This window comes from Camellia sinensis, unplaced genomic scaffold (genome assembly GCF_055761805.1).
Source record: "Camellia sinensis isolate YWXY unplaced genomic scaffold, ASM5576180v1 Unanchor1, whole genome shotgun sequence".
Lineage (NCBI taxonomy): Eukaryota > Viridiplantae > Streptophyta > Magnoliopsida > Ericales > Theaceae > Camellia > Camellia sinensis.
This window is the reverse complement of record NW_028128987.1, coordinates 10,548,284-10,570,667: the sequence shown is the minus strand read 5'-3', so window position 1 is coordinate 10,570,667 and position 22,384 is coordinate 10,548,284. Positions and strand designations below refer to the sequence as shown.

The 22,384-nt window shown below is 34.4% G+C and overlaps 1 protein-coding gene and 1 long non-coding RNA gene across 2 annotated transcripts; both read left to right on the top strand.

Annotated features, from left to right (window-relative positions):
- The first annotated feature begins 1,561 nt into the window (after positions 1-1,561).
- Positions 1,562-2,768, top strand: LOC145814228 (uncharacterized). The gene is made up of 3 exons (XR_014357571.1): positions 1,562-2,074; positions 2,258-2,461; positions 2,541-2,768. It is a non-coding gene; the product is annotated as an uncharacterized LOC145814228 (long non-coding RNA).
- Positions 2,769-3,311: 543 nt separating this feature from the next.
- Positions 3,312-5,630, top strand: LOC145814010 (uncharacterized). Its single transcript, XM_082910479.1, has 3 exons — positions 3,312-3,411; positions 5,163-5,402; positions 5,497-5,630. The coding sequence occupies exons 1-3, from the start codon at positions 3,352-3,354 to the stop codon at positions 5,539-5,541; spliced, it is 345 nt and encodes a 114-aa protein (XP_082766605.1). The 5' UTR covers positions 3,312-3,351; the 3' UTR covers positions 5,542-5,630.
- The last annotated feature ends 16,754 nt before the right edge of the window (positions 5,631-22,384 follow it).

Below are 22,384 nucleotides of genomic sequence, written 5' to 3'. Positions count from 1 at the left end.
GGAGGGTAGTATGGCAAAAGGATACCTTGCAAATGAATGCTTGACGTTTTGCTCGAGGTATATGGAAGGTGTTGAGACACGATTCAACCGGATGTCTCGAAATTATGATGAGGGGGGTAATGGTACCGAAGGATTATCTATTTTCTCAATGCCTGGCCGACCATTAGGTAAGGGCATGATAGACACAATGGATGATGGCACAAAAGAAAAGGCACATCGATATGTGCTATTTAATTGTGAGACGGTCAACAAATTTATTGAGTAAGACACTCGACATCTGTAATCAATTTCATTATTATTATTATTATTGTTATTATTATTTTACATTCTTTTGCCACACCCTCACAAATCTTTTATATGGCATACAGACAACACCGTAGACTTGTTTCCATACAAAATCCACGTCTTCGTGAAATGGCCATTGATCGCATTCATAGTGAAACATTTCCAACATGGTTTGATAAACATGTAAGCAGTGTTTTGAAGTTCCTTAAAATTTGATTTGATATTAACCTCAATTTCATTCCACACTTACAAAAGTTATGTCATCAATTGTCTGAAAACAGGTTGAGGAATTGCATAATGCAGGTGATAGTCAAATAACTGAAGAGCTTAGATGTTTGGCTCATGGTCCAAATAAAATTTTCACAAAATATAAGCGATACTTGATAAATGGTTTTAGGTTCCATACTAAGGAGATTGAGCGAAAGAGGAAAACTCAAAATAGTGGGATTATTGTCACGGCAAAAACACGAAGCTTTGCAAGTGGTAGAGATGGAAATCCGGTCTCTGGAGATGTTACATTTTATGGCGTGTTAACAGATATAATTGAGTTAGATTATTTGTTTGGGAAGAGGGTCGTGTTATTTAAAGGCGATTGGGTGTCACAATCAGGGAAAAGACAAGATAAAGATTGCACATTAGTCAACTTTACACGATTAATGAAAGATGCTGAGCCTTTTGTGTTGGCTTCTCAAGCAGAACAGGTAATGTATGTAGAAGACTTGAAACACAAAGATTGGCAAGTTGCTATCAAGATAAATCCGAGAGATTTTTATGATATGAATGCGGGGTCTTCTGTGGACAATGTGGAGGCATACTTGCAGAGTGTTGTATGCAATACACAAAGTGGTGATGGAGACAATAACTTTGATTTGGTTCGGACAGACATGCCTGCTGCAATTGCAGATGCACCACTTTCTCAGGTGTTAAGAGACAACGATGTTCATGATGATGGAGATGAGGAAGAATTAGATCTTATGTGACTGTTAAACTTATTGAACATTGGTAGTTATTTATATTTGAAAACAATTCTATAGTTTCATTTTGTTCTCTTTCTTTATCATTGTTTTTGTTAATTTAATTGATTGTTTGAAGAATGAATAATGCGTTTTTAATTTAACTATGTGATTTTCATATGTGGCTACAAAATATTTATGAGACTATATGTTACATTTAGTCACTACCAAGATAGCAACGCAATAAAGGTGAATTCACAAATTTTTTTTTGTTAATTTTCTTCAAGTATTTTGTTCATTTGCAAATTATTTATTTGGATCATTCTAAGTTTACAATTTGATTTGTCTATTTTACTTGAATCATACTAGGATTCATCTATAAAGCAAAAAGCCTATGGACCCATATCTTCAGTTTCGCTCAGGCAATGTTGGTGAGTTTAGTGAGTCAACTTCATCTGAGATACAGCCAAATTCTAGTCAATCCAATGATAATGCAGGTATGCAAGTTCAAACCTTATAACAATGTTATTATTTCTTCGTATATAATTTAATATTAGTATTATTATTTATTTTTATTTTTTTTATAACTAGATGGTGCTAGTGGACAAAAGAAAACAAGAGGTCCCACACAAATGCGTAATATTTGGGGTACTCGTGATGATGAGCGCCTAACAGTCAATTGGAACAAACTTGGCCAACCTGATGACAAATTGGCAACAAAGTTGTCATCGTTCATTGGAACTATTGTGCGTGATGGGAAAAATGCACCACTCACTTACAAGAATTGGCATAAAGTCCCAGAACATTACAAAGATCACATATGGGCACTTGTACAGGTAAATGACACAATATTGTGCGAAAGATGATCACATGTGAAAAATAGTAAACATGGGTAATGTGATTAAAACAACACTCTTTATAATTTTGTTTAATTTTAATTTTTTATGTGGGAAGATTAATTTTTTATTATTGTATTCTTCTCTCTCTCTCTCTCTCTCTCTCTCTCTCTCTTTTTTCAGTCAAAGTTTGATCTTCCAAGTCATGCTAGGAAGTGGGTTATGAAGTGCTCTGGTAAGAAGTTAAAAGACTGGAAGGCAAACATGAAGAAAAATTAATATAAGAACCACTTGAGTTTTGACGAACAAAAGCATTATAAAGATAGTAGAGTATATGCTGATCAGTGGGAACACCTTATTAAGTATTGGGCCATCGAAGAAGTAAAGGTATACTCGATCTGATCATTATATGTTATTTTACTTGCTGTAGTTTGGACGCCATTAATTTATGCATTTGTAATTTTAGGCACAAAGTGATAAAAACAAAGCAAGTCGTGCAGAGCGAAAGTATAATCATACTACTGGAACAAAAAGTTTTCCACGTGTTCGAAAGGAGCAGGTTAATTCCTCTTTTCATGTTGTATATTTAATATGATAAGGTATACATAATGTGACATAATGATATAATTTATATTTTGGAAAATATTATTTTGTAGAAAAGTAAGTTGGGACACTCTCCAACTCGTGCTCACATGTTTAAAGTATGTTATATAAAGGAGACAGGAACTCCTGAGGCAACGAAAGCAATGATAGTATGTACCAAATAATTATGTCCATTTGAACTTGTAGATTAGTTAAAATTTCCACATTATAGTGTTGAGTTATTAAAATGTATATATTAAGTTATGTTTTTTGCAACCTTATAGGATGAAATGAATGAGAGGACAACATTAAATGCAAATTTATCAAATAAGGGCCCAAATGATGCATTTGGACAAGTGATGGGTAAAGAAAAACATGGACGAGTTCGCATGTATGGATTAGGTGTCTCCCCGTCTAATTTATGGAGAGATACATCTAGTCATAAAGCAAACCACGACACAACAATGGATGTTATGGACGCTGAAAATTCGGAGCCAAGGTCCAAAGTTCCCAATGTTCAACATACTCCGAATAACTTGACAAACACATCTAATCAGGTAATTTTTTTAATAGAATTTATAATTAATTAATGTTTTCCTACACTTATATATGCATACATATATCTATGTGTGTGTGTTTGTAACATTAAATAGTTCAAATTTGGTTAGGCCACAACAACTTCTACTCCTCTCGACATGGCAGCTCGACATCAAGCATGGTCTTTGTCATCGATACAAGATACTTCTCTTACTCAGGTACCTACTAAAAGCTAATCATATAGATCACATTACTTCCAACTTTATTTTAGAATAGCATGCAACATTTATTTTACAATTAACCAAGGAATGAATATTGCGGACATAAATTTCATTATTTAAATCTAGACAAAATGTGCTACATAGTCTAAATCATGACATGACGAAGTTTGTGTTATTTTAAAAAAAAAAAATTAATTTAATTTTCTTCTAAAGCTTTAACAAGACATCTTTCCATCATTTATTACCCGCATGAGCTATTTCTGACTCTCTCAAAATATTGCTTGAAAGTAATTAGTTGATTGTCATTTTGCACAATTACAATTGACTTATATCGTTGAGGTTAGGTGATCCTGATATTGATAATGGACATGGTTGTCATTGTCATTGATTGGTGTTTTTGGTTGTTATTGATTTTTTAAGCTATTGTTTGATATGGTCGTTAGATATTTCATGGTTGACATTGTTAGATACTTCATGGTTGTCATTGTCGTTGATTTTTTAAGCCAGTTCTTCCCCTAAAATAAGAATGTATCTTTCCGGATAATTTAAGCCTTTAACGTGTAAAAAATAGAAATAAATAAATAAAATAATCTTAAAATCAATAAATAAAATAATATTAAATCGTGAAATATCTAACAATTATACTCAACCATTACATTGGATCACTCAGGTTTTTGGTTGGGGAAGCATCAAATCCCTCAATTACATTGAATCACAATAGGGAGTAGCTAGAAAGCACCCACTAACCTAATCAAAATGCTTCTGGTTGTTAAAGATGCTAATTTTCACATCTAACCTATTCTAAATTGATGCAAATTCTGTTAGGCAACAGAGTCTACTCTTGCAACACAAAAGGTGAAGCTATAAAAAAAAAAAAAAAAAAAAGAAAAAAGATAAGAAACGATCAATTTATTCGTATATAATTCTTCAAACTAGGAAAACTGTTTCATAACTCTTTATATTCAGAATTGGCCTCCTGCTAATGCCTGATAAAACCTATCTCTTGCAGTAGCTTGGCCTTCCATCAGCAGCTTCAGCAGCAGCTGCTGCTAGATCATCATCAGACTTCACCTTCACTGGCAATCGTAGCAACTCATCTTTTCTATACATTTACATGGACATATCTGTCCTACAGTTGTTACCTGTTCAACTTTGATTTTTTCTTTTTTTAAACAGAAGTTACCATAGATGCTCTCAGCAAGTTGCTTGACTTTAAGACTTGTATATAGAGATTCCAATAATTGACTTGAAGCTTTAACTCCCTCTTAATCAACTACCAACCGTCTCTGCTTTATTGTGAGAATTGTGGTAGCAATGATAACACACATACATGGATCTCTTTAAGCTGCTCCTGTTTGGCCATTGAAAAAGCATTTGCCAAACGCCACTTAACATAGTACTTTATTATTTATTCTTTTCGTATTATTCATCTATTTTTAGCAAATCACAGCGGCATATTGCAAAGTGGGTTTGCTATGTTCACACATAATGCTCTATCAGATTATACCCCAATTATCCATTATCCTGATGTCTCAAAGCTTTACGGTTGTTACTTTTATATAATTTGTTGTAGTGTAGTGAACCAATTAAGTGATTAAAGCATTTGGCTTGCTTATCTACTAGAGAAATCCATATCACTTTCAGTTGTGATCATCTTCACTCTAGCACTTTGTACTAGTTTTTTTTTTAATATTAGCAATTTAATTTTAAATATACAATTACTTAAGTAGTTAAATCTTGATTTACAGGTGGGAGATATAGTTGTTCTAAAAAGTATCATTAGGCCAACAGAAACAGTTGCAATCGGAGTACTTAAAAGCACAGATGCATCTAAAGAAGTAGAAGGGGAAGAACTGGGACCTGACTATTGGGAGATACATGTTCAAGTGCCAATCAAACCTAATGAGAGCTTGATCCGATCATATGGACTTGTCAAAACAATTGGACAAGCTATTGGAGCTCATGTTGCTTGGCCTGCTCCATTTGTGGTATATTTCTTTCGTAAATACTAATTTTTTTAACAAATTTATATTAACTTAATATAATTTCAATTACCTTCATATGTTTATTTTTTGGATGCAGATTTCACAAGTTATGGATGCTAGCCGAGAATATTTATACAAGTGAGGTTGAGAATTTGGGAACTGATTTTATTTTTGATAATTTTTCACTCCGGAATATGCATATCACTATGGCTTTTTAGAACTTATGGTTGGAATAATTATTTTTTAGCACGTTTTTGCTTTAACTTTGTTAGTGTGGTAGAATATTTAATAATTTTGGCAAGGGATTTTTTTTTTTGCAATATAAATAAATTTATATTTCAATAATAAATAATTGATTGTGGTTTTTATTTATTTTTTGATGTGATGATCTTATGGTGGTAATATTTGTTTATTATTATGAAAATATTACAGGATGAATGGATGCCAAATTAATATATGATGTGGCAATTAATATTTAATTGTTTATAAAATTGATTCTATTTTTATAGGTATTTACGCATGCATAATTGTAGCTTTTAAAAGTGTCAATGAAAAAAATATATAAGTGGCATTTTGTAGTAGTGATAGTAGCATTGCAAAGTGTCATTAAAATAAGTTCCAATGGCACTTATATCTATTTAATGGCACAAATGAATTGGATTTAGTGGCATTTATGAAGGTGTTATAAATATCAATTGTGGCATAATAAGCGTCATTAAAAATCCATATCGTGGCATTTTTTAGATTGCAAGTCTTCTTTAATGGCACTTGATAGCGTCACGAATAGTGCCTACTGTGACATTAAAGTGTCACTGAAAGGTTTTAGTCTTGATGGTGCAATGACACTTATAAGTGTCACTAACTCTTTTTTTAATGGCGCTTGATAGTGCCACAAATAATATCTACCATGACATTAAAATGTCATTAAAAGTTTTCAGTCATGATGGTGCAGTGGCACTTGCAAGTATCTACCGTGGCACCGATAGAAGTGGCACTTGTTCAAAATGTCACAAGACCAAAAAATGTCATTAGAAGAATAGTTTTGTGGCACTTTCAAATGTCACTAAACTAAGAAAATGTTGTAGTGGAATATGAGGATGGATTTGGATATAATATAAGATGGGTTTCATATATTTTCTTGTCTCTCTATATTTCGTGTTTAGTTGCTCCAAATATAGAGTCTGGATAGTATATGATGTAAAAGGAGGGACATGCAATACCAATCTTTCATCTAAATGTCAAAAATAAGCACTCTCCTCTTATCTCATTCTATATCATATCTTAATCAAACATAATATAAGTGACCCTACAGTATATATAATGCATCTCATATTCTATAATATATTATATCTCATTTTTATCCTTCGGTATTATATATCCTTATCAAACCCTCACATCCAATATGAGAAATCAAACGGGACTTTAAAGTCATGACTAAAAAAAAAATAATAATAATAACCAAATATCACATAAAGTATAATTAAAAACGTTTTGAATCATAACCAAAATAATATTATAATTAAGGAGAAATTTACAATGTGCACCCTTTCAAATGATGCACATTGTAAAAAAAATTATGATTTTTTATGATGAACGTTATGATTGTCTGTGATGTATGTTACGACATTTTGTAATAAACTTATAAATAGCGAATTTATGATGTACACCCTAATGTTATGACATTTTATGATTTTTGTTATGACACTTTGAGATTTTGTTATGACATTTTTTAATGAAAAAAAGTTATGACTTTTGTAATGAAAATGTTGTAACATTTTGAGTTTAAATTATAAAATTTTATGAAAAAATTATGAAAGACATACCATATTCGCCTTTTTAGAGGTGTACATTGTAACATCTCCTTTCTTTGGCCATGCAACTTCAATGTACACCTAGCTCAAAAATTCAAATTTTATAAATTAAAAAATAAAATAAAATAAAATAAATTGAACACTCCACTTTATATCAAAATTATTCATAAACTTCTAAAATCTTAATCCTATCCCCGCCAACACTCACCACCCAACCATCAGTACCAACTTTAGCTACTACCCCTAACCCTTCCCGTCACTCCTAACCTCTTTGTCGCCACCTTCAATCACTTTGTCACCTTTTCTCAGCTCTTTGTATCCCTCACTGACAACCCCCCGTCACTCCCTACACAATCCCGCAAGTCCTTAGCCTTTCCCACCACTGCAACTCCCTTTCTGAAGTCTTCCCTACAATCATGAACCCCTTCTTTTTCTTATTTTTCTCCCACACAACTTTCTCTTAAGCTCTCTGTTGCGTTCTCTTTCTGTTGTGCTCAGGGTTGTCAGGGAGTGAAAAAATGAGTTAAACAAAGGATGAGTAGGAGAGGATGGCCGAAGCTGGAGATGGTGGGTGGTGGACAGGGTTTAGATGGGGTAGGGTTAGGGATAGAGATAAAATTAGAATTTATTATGGGTTAAAATCATAATAAAATATGAAGAGTGGATTTTCAAAGAAAAAATTGGGATGATATTGGCAGCACTTTTTTTTTTTTTTTTTTGAGGGGGTAAATTACATTCATGTCTCATGAGATTTGAGAAAAATACAATTATACTTTTGATATAATTACATTAATTTCCCTCAAAATTTTAATTCGCACAACAATTAGGCATTTTTTCATCAATAATTCGTTAGTTATATGAATTTTATAAAAAAAAAAAAAAAAAAAGAAGAGAGAAAGATAATATCATCTCTTTTTAACTGAAATGTATATATTTATCTTTGTTTATTCTAATGTCTATAGATCATCTGCATTAATTTCAGTCACTTTAACTTTATTAGAAAAAAAGTTAATGTAATTATGTTAAAAGTGTAGGACTAACAATATATATTTCAAATCTCATAGAAGGTGAGTGCAATTTGCTTCTTTTTTTTTTTTTTTTTTCCTTTGTACGTTGAATAGAGAATGAAAAATTAAACCTATAACCTCCTAATAAATTCACTTTGGCCATTAGGTTAGTAAGATTAATCTTGTGTAGTTGATCCTAAGCTCTTGTTTTTTCACGTTGCATGCACTCAAACTCAAAATATGCAAAAGAAAAGAAAAAAAAGAAAAAGAAAAATCATCTAATTAAATATTGCAGGCACACTGTTATCTAATTAAGTATTTTATGATTATTCTAAAAAATAATTCTTAATTAAATTTATTATATCCTTAACATAAATAATTTATGTATCACGTAGTCTTTTCCACCGAATTATATTACATGTGCAAGATCATTGAATCAATAAATATAGTGCACCGATTCAACTGCTATCACAGGATATGATTCGGTGGTGACCCGGCCACTATAGCATTTAGGGGTGTGCGCGGTGCGGGTCGGTGCGGTTTGAGAGAAAAATAGAAACCGTATGGCGGGTGGCGGATTGATAAAAGTGTCACTAGAATTTGCCATTTTCCTTATCAAAAACCGGCGGTTCAGTTGGCAAATAATGGCGGATTTGCCTTGGCGGTTCGGGCGGATTGGCGGTTTATAAAAAATATAATTCAAATTATAAAACTTAAATCAAAGAGTAAAAAAAAGACGAGAGATATCGTGATGTTAAGCATCTTACGAAGCTTTCTTCTTATGCAGCAAGTGTAGCAACAACATGATAATATCAACGACTATGCCATCAGTTCATTACAAGCATCTGTGGAAGTTACAGTGATCAAATACAATACATAAAATTCCCCTCGAGCAATAATGTAATACTATATTCTAAGGTATAGAACAACAAGAAAACTTAAGTAAAAAAGAATTTTTAGAATCCTGTAAAACATGATTTAATAGCGGTGCGGGTCGGTGCGGTTTGGAAGAAAATAGAAACCGGCGGATTGATAAAAGTGTCACTAGAATTTGCCATTTTTCTTACCAAAAACCGGCGGTTCGATTGACAAATAATAACGAATTTGCCTTGGCGGTGCGGTTCGGTGCGGTTTTGGCGGTTTCGGCGGTTTCGGCGGTATTATGCACACCCCTAATAGCATTACACATTCAAAACTAGACTACTTAGCCTATCGCATAAGGTTCCAGTAAAAAATTCTTAAAAGATTTTTTTTTTAAAAAATCTTATTGAAGATCTCAATTTTTTAAAGGACCTGTCTTCAGTCTCAAATCGGAGTAAACCGTCTAGTTTGGCCCCCCAGTGAGCCTGTTTTTGGATCCTGTTTCGATAATCTGAACCGTTCACATTTTAGGATTCGTTGAGTTTATTATCCTTCAAAATGACATCAAGTCGATCAGATAACGAAAACCACATGTTCAGATCAATTTTATATGAATCATTTATTTCTCACTGTTTATTTTTTCATATAAAACTGATTTAAACATGTGATTTCCGTTATCCAATCGACTTGATTTTTTTCAAGAGATAATATACTCAATGAATCCTAAAACATGAATAGTTCAAATTATCAAAACGAAACCTAAAAATGAGCCTAATAAACCCAACAGTATCTCTGTAATCTAATTTGTGACTAGAGAAAAGTCACTCCCCTTTTTTAGAAGTCTTGCAAAATTAAGTCTAATTTAATGTTATTTCAAAAACCTTAAAACCACCACTGAACACATTCACAATCACTCCCACAACTTTTGGAATCAGTAAATTTAGAAAAGACATTGCATTTCCACAGTCATGAGTCAAGTTTGACTCTTGGGGGCGCGAAAAATTCTGAATTTTTCAGGGACTCTCTTCGAAGATCTCGCGCTATACTCCGATCGAAACTTGTCCATGGCTGGGGCGATTGATGAGCTTTATTGGTGCCTCGATGGTGGGTCCTTTCCTATGGGTTGAGTTAAATCAGGCTGGCAATCGGCTATTCCGGGACCTGGGCCTGCGGATGTAGTGATGACACCTCAAAATATCCTTTTTTATAGTTCAAAAAAAAAAAATTAGAAATGTCCTAATTTTTTAATAATTTTTTTAGATCATAACTCTGTAAAAGGAAACCACCGCATGATCAACTATCAATAATTTCCTTCCTTTGGGAAGACCAAGTTAATTAGTCTGCATTATTTGATTGGAATGTGTATTATTATTTTTGGACCTTTCTTTCTATTTATTTACCAAATGGATTATTGGAATGGCTGATTTTTATACTATTATTCTCTATATCCTTTTATATTTTATTTTGTGGATTTTATTTCAGACTCACAATGATGATTTGAATTGTTCATCTCATAAACTCAGTAAAAATGAATTGGGCAAAAAAAAAAAATTTTATACAATAAAAAAATTGATATAGAAAAAAATAATTTCATCTGACATATTAAACAAATGAACTAATTATGAGTTTAACCTTCAAAATGTCTATTTTAAAAAATAAAATATGATTTTTTCATATGTTTATCGATATCCGATTAAAATAATTTTTGTACAAACAATTGATTTACAATATGAACGTTTTAGATCATCACAATAGGCTTAGAACATGGCTCAAAATAAACTATGAAAAAATAAAAGGAAGCATGGAGAGAAATTATTCCCTATTTTAGTTTGAGAAATTATTCAGGCGACACTTACCAAGATTTTTGGGTGGATAAATTATGTAAATGGTCCATGTAATTTATATGAAGTGTCAATTTGGTCCCTATTATTTAATTTACTCGATTTGGTTCCTTAATTTAACGGATTGTGTCATATTAGTCCAATAAATAACGGCTGTTAGGTTTGATAGACGGAAAGTCAAACGATGTGTCAATTTAGTTCTGTAGTTTACACAATATGCAATTTCCTTGTCAAAATTGAGCAAATTAAAACAACATGTACCAAATTGACACATCATGTAAATTATAGGGATCAAATTGACACATCGTTTGAACACGTGATGACTTTCCGTCTACCAAACCTAGCAGTCGTTATTTATTGGACTAATATGACACAATCTATTAAATTAAGGGGTAAAATTGAGCAAATTAAAATACGGTTCCGATTGGTAGCTCGAATAACACGGCTCGAAATCTGGCTCGACACCAAAACGACGTCGTTTTGGTGTCGAGTTTTTTTTTTTTTTTTTTCTTTCTTCCCTGGTTTTGTTGCAGAACGAAGAAGAAGAAGAAGAAGGGAGAAGAAGAGAAGGGAGGGGAAGGAGGAGGAGGGGAGGGGGCCATAAAAATCAGTTGGAGGAGGAGGGGAGGCTGGGCAGATGACCGGGGCTGGCAGACGACGGTGGTGCTGCGACGTCGGCGGGGCTGGGCAGACGACCGGGGCTGGGCGAGGTGACGGTTTGTTGCGACGATCGGCAGCGGCGGTGGCGGTGGCGGTGGCGAGGCTCTGCTTCTCCTTTGTTTCTTCCCTTCCTCCTCTCTTCTCTCCCTCTTTCTCCTCTGTTTCCTCTCTTCTCTCCTCTTTCTCCATTTCAAGCCGTTTCGAGCCTCTAAAAGTCAAGCTACGAGGCATTTTCCATTAAAATAATAGGGATCAAATTATTACATCCTATAATCAATGGGACTATTTGCATAATTTATCTTTTTTGTGTCATGCACAAACTAATAGTATAGCCAAACATATTTTATTCTTAAATTCATGTTTTCATGTTTTAAAATGCCCAAAAAAAACTTTTATATCAATTTTTTTTTTTGTTCTCATTATTTTAAAATACTTGAGTCATTAAATATGTAAAAATATCTTAAAGATTTTTATTATTATTTATATATAATACAACGATTTAAATAAGTATATTTTTTAATTTTTTACAAAAAGACGTACAATGTGGTAGAGAATAATATGATCCAAATAAGAAATGATGTAACACAAATAAGATGATGTCGTAACTATTTCTACTTTGAGCTGATGTCGTAGACATCCTTCTCTCTGATGATGAAGATGAAGACGAAGATGGGGATACCAACATCCATAAGGATGATCACCCCATGGAGCCCACTAGTATACCAAGAATATCTCTCCCCAAGAAACTCCTAGAGCAGATCAGGAAACCATGGACCAATACTCTTATTGTTCGTCTTCTTGGTAAGAGCATAGGGTATCGGATGCTTTGCAACAGAGTGAAGACCTTGTGGGCAATCCAAGAGGACTTTGATGCTATAGATTTGGGAAATAACTATTTTTTGTTCAAGTTTTCTTCCCAGGATGACTGCAACCATGTATACACGGGAGGTCCATGGGTCATCAAGGACCATTACCTTATGATTCGGAAATGGGAGCCTGACTTTAAGGCATTGGAAGCCTTTGAAACCACTACTGCTGTATGGGTAAGGTTTCCGGAGCTTCCGATTGAGTATTTCCAAGAAAAGGTCCTATACACCATTGCTAAACAGATCGGGAAACCACTCAAAATTGACCATACAACGGCCATGGCTACCAGAGGCAAATATGCTAGAGTTTGCATTGAAATGGATCTAAACAAACCCCTCTGGCCCAGATTTCTTTTAGGTAAGAAAAGCTATAACATTGAATATGAATCTATTCACTCATTTTGCTTCTTCTATGGCAGGGTGGATCATCGAAAGGAGTTATGCCAATTCAAAGCAGCAAACCAATCTTCACAGGTGCCTCAAACCACAAGCTTGCCGCCGGCCGGTGATGGACTAGCCGTTTCAGAGAACTCCTTAATGGTACAATTGCAGACAAATGACAGTCGACAATGTTCAAAGGGAAGTTATGCTGATTTTGGGCCGTGGATGTTAGTTACCAAAAAGACCCGAAGGCCCACACCCACTCGGAAGGCCCAAAACAATGAACCTAGCCCAAACTCCAATAGATTTACTGAATTAGGCAGTTCTGCTTATCAGGATGAGGGATCTGGCCGAAGGAAAAAAACCAACCGATTGGGCGTTGAAAATGAGGTCTCCTCATCATTTAATGCTACGACCCCTTCTAGGCAAGAGATTACCATAGTTAACCAAAGGACTAACCACACCAAGAAACTCAACCACTCTAAAAGCCTAGGACAATCCCCATCACACCCAGCACCATATACACCATCCAACCCACGTACAATTCCAACTTTGAGCTCAACAATCCATAAAGATAAAGACAATACATAGAAAGAGTTCACTCCTATATTGGAGCCTAAAACTCCTGCTCCCAAGGAATCTGATAACATATCTCTAGAAATCCCAATGGAAATGATAACTAAAGCCCCCTCCAACTCTCTCCCACCCAGCCCACTTTCTTTAAACCAAACCATATCTCTCAGAGAAGGGAAAGAATGAGCTAGGAAACCTTCTGATCCAGATATCAAACATGAAAAATGAGATGAACCACCCAGACGTACAATCCACAAGATGGAAGGCAACACATTGGGGCTGTTGTTAGAGACAGGGACAGAAGCAATTCACCGAGTAGACACAATCTGGTGGATAAAGCAAATAAGGCTGAGAATCGAACCAAGGTTGAGCAACACAGCCATTCCTCCACTCCACTCACTGTAAATGGCATCCATGCGGTCAATCGACCAGGATCATCGTAGGATACATAGCCTCCTACCAAGTCTTATAGTTGATCCTCTACCCTCATTTCCCTCCATGGACCCGCTCAAAATCTTGATTTGGAACTGCCGCGGGGCTGGTAACAATACCTTTCGACGCAACATGCATGAACTCCTTCAAACCCACAAACTTGGGATTCTTGTTCTTTTGGAAACAAAAGTCACGTATAGCTCTATGGGAAATTTCTTCAGCAACATGGGTTTCTCAGCAGCTACCATTGTTGATCCCGTGGGACAATTAGGTGGAATTTGGTTAATCTGGGACACTGACCAAGTTAACGTTCCTGCATCCGCTTTCTCTAACCATTATATACAAGCCACGGTTCATAAAGAGGACTACGAGGAATGGGTTTTTAACGCATTGTATACCAGCCCTAACCCCTCTCTAAGAGAGGCACTTTGGGAGGAGCTAGAAGACATAGTGAGGAACTTAAACAAGCCTTGGCTTATAGCCGGAGATTTCAATGACTATGCTAACTAGAGTGAGAGGAGGAGCTTCTCACACATCCATAATCAGAACAGAACCCAGAGGTTTATGAAAATGATCAATAATTGTAATCTCGTTGATTTAGGAAGTGTTAGTCCCCATCTTACATGGACAAACAACCGTCAAGGCCTGGCTAACTCTATGGAGAGGTTGGATCGAGCAATGAGCAATGATCAATGGCGAGCCCTTTTTCCTGAAGGAACTGTGAGGACGCTCCTACGAACCTACTCAGATCATTCTCCACTGGTGGTATACACTCAAGGTATGCATCTCTTTAACCCTCAGAATAGGTCTTTTAGATTTGAAGCGGTCTGGCTTTGCCACCCTAATTTCTTTGAGGTTGTTCATATTTCTTGGTTAAACAAAGATTTTAAACTCCTTGAAGCCATTGATAACTTTACTCAGAATGTTAAAACCTGGAATAGAGAAGTCTTTGGTAACATCTTTAAACGCAAAAGAACTCTTTTGGCCCGTATAGAAGGCATCTAAAAAGCTTAAGCCCAGGTCTTTTCTCATAACCTGCATATCCTGGAGAAAGACCTCATCAAACAATTAATTCGACTCTTTTTCAGGAAGAGATTCTTTGGTTTCAAAAATCCAGAAACAAATGGCTCACTATGGGAGACAATAACACTAGATTCTTCCACATATCTACCCTAACCAAGCGCAGAAAGCTTAAAATTCATGTGCTAAAAGATGACAATGGTAATTGGATCTCGAATACTAATGACCTCAAAAGCCACATCATGGATCATTTTAGTAAGCTTTTCTAACACGAGGCAACTCACCTTGTGGATAAATGGATTAACATTGCTAGAACCTATTTCACCTCTGAAGATAATAATCGTCTCCTTGCCCCTGTGTCTAACTCTGAAATATGGACAGCCATCAAAAACATTAAAGCCTTCAAAGCCCTGGGAAAAGATGGCCTCCAAGCTATCTTCTACCACAAACACTAGAACACTATTAGTACATCTGTTTGCCACTTTACCCAAGAGTGCTTTCACTATAAAAATGTCCCCAAAGAAATCAATGAAACTCTCATCACCCTTATACCCAAGCTAGATAATCCCGAGTCTTTAAAACAATTTAGACCCATCAGTCTTTGCAATGCCATCTATAAATCCATCTCCAAAATCATTGTCAACAGGCTCAGACCTCTTATTCCTAACCTTATCAATCCCAACCAGAGCAGTTTTATCCCCGTCAGAACCACCACTGATAATATTATCATAACCCAAGAAATCCTTCATACACTTAGATGCAAAAAGGCAAGCTTGGTGGCATGATCCTCAAAATTGACCTTGAGAAAGCCTATGACCGAATTTCCTGGGATTTCATACATCATACTCTTAAAGAATTCAAGCTAACTCCTGACTGGATCACTCTCATCATGAACTGTGTGACTTCTGTTTATTCTGCTATAATTTAGAATGGGGAAACCTTACCTAACATCAGTGTGGGGAGAGGTCTCAGGCAAGGAGATCATCTCTCCCCTTATTTGTTTGTCCTTTGCATGGAAAATCTCTCCAACATGATTCGTCTCAAAACTGAAAGTGGAAAATGGAAAGGCCTCAAAGCTTCTAATAACAGCCCTCTCATTTCCCATTTGTTTTTTGCAGATAATTTGATTCTCTTTGCTAAAGCTAATAGAAGTAACTATAATTGCACTATGGAAATACTATCTGAGTTTTGTGACATGTCTAGTCAAAAAATTAATTTTCATAAATCCAAAATGTACATTTCCCCCAATATCTCTAGAAGAGAAGCTCTCCCTCTCAGCAATATGTGTGGCATTTCTATCACTACTAATCTAGGGAAATACCTGGGTACTCCTCTTCTTCACACCAGAGTTAGCAAAAATCATTTACAAGACATTCTTGACAGAATAGCCAAAAAACTATCTGGTTGGAAAGCCAAAACTTTATCCCTTGCAGGCAGGGCTACCCTAGTCAAGGCTGTCACCTCTTCCATGCCTAATCATCTCATGCAAACCATGGAAATTCCAAGAAGGGTCTGTGACCAAATTGATAAACTGAACAGAAATTTTCTCTGGGGTAATACAGAGGATAGGAAGAAAGTTCATCTTGTTAATTGGCAGCAGGTTTGTAAATCTAAGAGAAATGAGGGCCTTAGCATAAGACAAGCTAGAGCCTAGAACTCAATGCTTATCTCTAAGTTGGGATGGAAATTGACTATTAACTCTAATGAGCTTTGGTGCAAAATTCTAAAAGCCAAATATCTCAAGGACCATTCAGTCTCTAAGTGGCCCACCCAGAGAAGAGCATCACACACTTGGAAAAGCATTATCAGGAATAAGGAGGCCCTGGGTAGGAATATAAAATGGAATGTTGGTACAGGGGAGAGCATAGCCTTATGGACAGATTGGTGGTGTGGCAACCAACCATTGTGTGTCACTCAACCAGAGGCCCACATTGATAACACAACCAAAGTTAGTTCTATAATCGATGGAGAAGGGCAATCGGACTTAACCTCAATTCAAGAACTTATCTCCCAACCAGGGAAAGAGGAAATTCTCAGTATATATAGACCAAGGTATATGACTTTTAGTGACACCCCTCATTGGAAAGGCTCCCTTAGTGGCGACTATTTAACAACAGTAGCTTACAAAGCTATTTTAAATGAAGACAGAGAGGAAGTGAATTGGCAGTGGATTTGGAAAATAAAGGCCCCTCACAAACTCAAAACCTTTCTCTGGCTTGTTATGCATAAGAGGCTTCTAACCAACCATATGAGGCTCATCAGACATCTTTCAAATTCTGAGATTTTCCCCAGATGCCAAACTGGTAGAGAAGATATGTACCATCTACTTCGGGGCTGTCCTAAAGCAAAGGCAATATGACTTAACCTTAAAAGCATTAACTGGTGGCAGCATAGTAACAACATCCCTCTGCAGGCATGGATCAAAGTTAATATGAGAAGTAAGGATCAGGTGCACAATATTCAGTGGCCTATTGTATTCTTGACAACACTCTGGAATATTTGAAAAGAGAGGAACAAGGAAGTGTTTGATAATCTATCCACACCTATCCATATCACTATTAACTCCATTGTTGAACAAGCTATGGAATCTCAGGAGGCCTTCCAAGACATCCTGAACCCACATTTCAGAGATCCCAATTTAATGATGTGGTCTTGTCCTATTGCAGGTAAACTCAAACTAAACACGGATGGAAGCTCCAAAGGAGACCCAGGCCAGTCCGGGTATGCAGGGCTGCTCAGAGATGAGGTTGGAACCTGGGTGTGGGGGTACTTTGGCTATTTAGGAAATTGCACAAGCCTGGAAGCTGAACTGTGGGGCATTTACAGAGGGCTAACCATTATCATGCAAAAGGGATTGACCAACATTGAAATTGAGACACACAGACAGCTATGGAGCTGATTCGAGATGGAACTGCAGCAAATTCTCCCTATCAAGCACTCATTGAGGATGCTAACTTCCTCTTAAGGCACTGCCAATGCACAATCAAAGCCATCCCCAGAGAAGCTAATCAGAGTGTTGATGCTCTGGCCAACCTACGTGTAAACCAACATGATCACACTATCTTTCTAGAGGATCCTCCAAGTTCCATTCCTCTTTTTTAATCACTGATATGAGCATTGTTAGCTCTAGTAGGGATTGATGTATCCCAGGAGTGTAGCAGTAAACTTCTCTCTTTGTTTTAACCTTTAACCTTTGTATGAATCAAAAAAAAAAAAAGAAAGTAACACAAATAAGATAAAAATATTTTTAAAAAATGCTAAAATAGCTTAACCCAAACAATGAAGATAAAAAATAATAAAAATCAAAGTGAGACGAAGGAAATACACAGATAATAAGATTCACACGCCAAGTGGTGAAAGTCAAATTGCTGGTGACGAAATTAGACATATAATATCCTTTTCTTTTTTGGACTAATTCTCTCCTTAAAAAGTACACTTTTTAGCACAAAATTATTTTATGTGCATTTATTAGTGATTTTTAAAAATGTTATCACTAAGACTATGTTTGTTTTGACATAAAACATTTTTATCAAAAATATTATACTCATTTTCTATTATTTGGTTAAACAAAAAGTAAGTAAAATATTTTTTTGAAAAAATATTTTTGCATCATTTTTTTAAAAATGACTTGCCTTCAAAAATTTCGTAAGCCAATTTTTACAAAATTGACTCTCACTCAATACATTTTTAACACATTTAACCTTTTTAAATAAGTATTTTAATTCCGTAAAAAGTCATAAATGACACTTTATTGATTCAAAATTTCTCTTTTAGGCAATAAAATATTTTGTTTCAAGTATCAATCAAACGCCAAAAAATAAAAACAAAAACATTTTTTTTAAAATAAAATATTTTACGTCAAAACAAACAGAGTTAAAAGTTTTTTTTTTTGTTATGACTAAATTTGTCTCTTAATATTTTTTTTAATAAAATTTTCATTATTAGAGACAAAAAAATTTGATCTTTAAAACTGTTATATGTCAGTATGTTTGATTTTAGTTTTCCGAATTCAATTTTTTGAAAACTGAGTTTTTTATTTTTTATATTTTTTTTTGTTTTTAGTAAATATTTTTAAAATTTTAAGTCATTTTTTTTTATACTTTTTTAGATGCACTTTACTTAGATACATCTAAAAAGTAAAATATTTGTAAAAAAAATATTTCAAAATATTAATAAACACACAAAAATATAGTGAATTTTCAATTTTTTTTTGTATTTTTGTTATTTAGTGAATTTTTTTAAATGATTTTTTTTTCACAAAATTATACTTTTTAAGTGTATTTATATTATGTGTGTCTAAAAATTTTAAAAATTGCTTAAAATATTTAAAACATTCAATAAAAACAAAAAAAAATCGAAAAATAAAAAATATAATTTTCTAAAAAATATTTTTAGAAAACTCAAACTAAGCAAAGGGTTCGTTTGGAAAGTGAGTTGGCTATATGACTTTTTGATTTTTTTTTAACTATTTTAACTTGGGGTTAAAAAGTCTCGTTTGGAAAGAAATTTTGATTTTTTTATGAGAAAAAAAATGTAATAATTATGAATTAAATGTGATATTTTATCTTATTAAATTAAAAAAATTATTTTATTTTTTATGATTAAAATAACTATAAAAATAAAAAAATAAAAAAAAACCCCAAACTTTTTTTTTTTTTTTTGGTTACAGGAAAATCCCCCCACCCTCCTGCAAGTCCAAGGCAGCGCCCCATGAGGACATCACCAGGGTGTCCTGTTGTCCGTTTTGAGTAAGAGACTATAACCTAGAAGCTTGTCCCGACCTCCCAAAACAAGTTTCGATTAAGTCAGGACTCGCATAGCGGGGGAGCATTAAATCCACACCAATTAGCTGATTAGGCATCCTTGAGGTCTAACCTCCTAACCAACAGTGTTTCGCCCAGGAGATTGACCCAAAAAAAAAATTAAACTTATGACCTTAAAACTTAAACCCTAAGACCTTACTACAATGCCAGTACCCTTGGGTTAACCCCAAACTTAACTTCCCATGCGAAGCCAAAGCTATCTTCACGGGAGAGGAGTGATATACAAGTACCAACTGTCGGTGGTGTTTGGATGTCATAAATAATGTAATGATAGCTGGATGAATGCTTTTTTTGCACCTCGTGCACGTGGCGTATGCCTAACACTCCTATCATATATTTTTGAAAAAATTAATGATAAATCTAATTAAAAATTTGTATAAGGGATTAGATTCAATAGATATTTTTTATTGGTGAGTTTTATATTTTTGTAAAATAGTTTGATGAGAAATTTTAGACACTATGAGAAATTACACTTTTAAGTACTAAATTTTTAGTCATCGAAGGCTCTTTTTTAGTCACCGAAAGTCAATGACGATTAAAGCTTTTTGTCGCCCAATTAATCGCCGAAGGCTTGTCAGCATTAGTCAATGGCGACTAAATTTACGTTAGTTGCTAATTATTTTATCTTTGGCTACTAAAACGAACTTAGTCGCCAATAGACACTTTTTGGCGATGAAAGATTTAGTCGCTGAAAGTAATCAATTTAAAAAGAAATTATTTTTTTAGCGATTAAAATATTTAGTCGCTAAAATATTTTAGTCGCTAATAATAATACATTTAGCGACTACATATTTTAACTACCGTTTTATGTCACCATTAGCCACCAGATAGTTTAGTCATCATTATTTTTTATGACCAAACATTTTAGTCGCCAAAAAATGTCATGTTATTTCGTGACTAAAACAAAGTAGAGCGACCTTAAGTATTGCACTGAATTTTTCTGATCTGAAAACATTATGAATATTAACGAAGTCAGGCCCCGTTTGTTTTAAAAGGTAGAATGGAGGGGATTGATAGTGAGGGGATTAAGTAAAATTGTGTTTGTTTTGATGATAGTTGTTAGTGTAGGGATTGTTAAATTATTTTTATATAAAATAAATATAAAATAATAAAACAAATACAAAAAATACAAAAACATTAAACATTAATGTTAAAAATGCCCAACATGTAAAAAATTTTAAAAAAATAAAAATAAAAATAAATAAAATAATTTCAAAAATAAATAAAATAATAATTTTTACTTAACAAAAAATTAAACATTAATGTTCAAAAAAAAATGCCTGGCATGTAAAAAATAAATAAAAATAAAAAAATTCTAGTCTGCCGGACTATTTTTCTAATACCAAGTTCTGGAGGCCCATCTGAATCCCATCTGCAAGGCCTATCTTAAGCCCTTCGGCTTAGTAGTTCCTTTTTCAACTCTGTAAACAAACAACACATAAATGGGGCCCACAACTATCCTAATCTCAATCCCCCTCTCATACCCCAAAACAAACGGGGCCTCAGATGAGAAAGAATTAGCAGATTCAATATATGCTTGGGGTTACAAGCCCCATTCCAAAAATCAAGCTTTTTCTTTTAAATCACTCAGAAATTTAGTCAGTGTATTTTCCTTCTGGACAAAACATCACAATGATATAGCTAAGCAAAGATCCCAAAAACTTCAAAAAAATTAGTAGCGCATACTGACATTCCAGAAATGCAAACCACAAGTAAACATTATGAATGTCTTCTACACTAGCTTTGGAAAACATTAAGGGCCCGTTTGTTTTGAGGTTAAATAGATGGGAGGGAATTAGGATAGAGATGGGGTTATTTAGTGTTGTATTTGTTTGTAGAGTTGGGGAGGGGATTAAGATGGTGGAGGTGATATAGATGGAGGTTGGAAGAGGGATTGAGATGAAGGAGGTAAAGATGGTATTAGAAAAATCGTGAGGGGATTAGAATTTTTTTTTATTTTTTTTATTTTTTATATATTGGGATTTTTTTTTAAATATTAATGTTTAATTTTTTATATTTTTTTATTTGTTTTATTATTTTATATAAACATAATTTAACAATTCATACACTAACAATTATCATCAAAATAAACACAATTTTACTTAATCCTCTTACTATCAATTCCCTCACTATTAATCCCCTCACTATGAATCCCCTCACTAACAATCCCCTCCATTCTACCTCTGAAAACAAACAAGACCTGAAGCACTAGATGTTAGACAAGCAGACTAATTAAGTGCACAAAATTTTAACTCCTCTCCGAGTACAGTGTAATGAATTCCATGGAGCAAAGGTTCAATTCAAACAGTGAATCTCGCTCTATTTTTATTCCAATTACACTGAGAATTTATAAATTTTTCTGTGTGTGTCAATTTCCAACCACACTACCAAACAGGTACTTAGCTGGAGAACACCGTCAGAATAGATTAAGCTCGAACGACTTGTCACAGAAAGATAAGATTTCGGCGGTGGTTCGTCTACCCGGGGACACTCCGACGATCAAGTTAGTTATCTCTCAAAGATAGCAAAAGTGCTTAACTCACTATTCAGAATACAAAAGCCGTACCTTAAACCCACGAGGGTGCCTCTCTTTTATAGCCAACACTGACCTAATCCCAATAGAAAAGTAGCTTCAACAGACTTTGGCTCAATGCCAATCCTGGACTCCCAGTTGGATTGGGATAAACTCTCTAAGAGTCTTATCTTTAGT

Bases quoted from the DNA above. Each gene is read 5' to 3' on its own strand.
- LOC145814010 (XM_082910479.1), top strand. From the start codon at position 3,352: ATGGCAGCTCGACATCAAGCATGGTCTTTGTCATCGATACAAGATACT. The intron at 3,412-5,162 runs GTACCTACTAAA...CTTGATTTACAG, and splicing joins AAGATACTTCTCTTACTCAG to GTGGGAGATATAGTTGTTCT. The intron at 5,403-5,496 runs GTATATTTCTTT...TTTTGGATGCAG, and splicing joins CTTGGCCTGCTCCATTTGTG to ATTTCACAAGTTATGGATGC.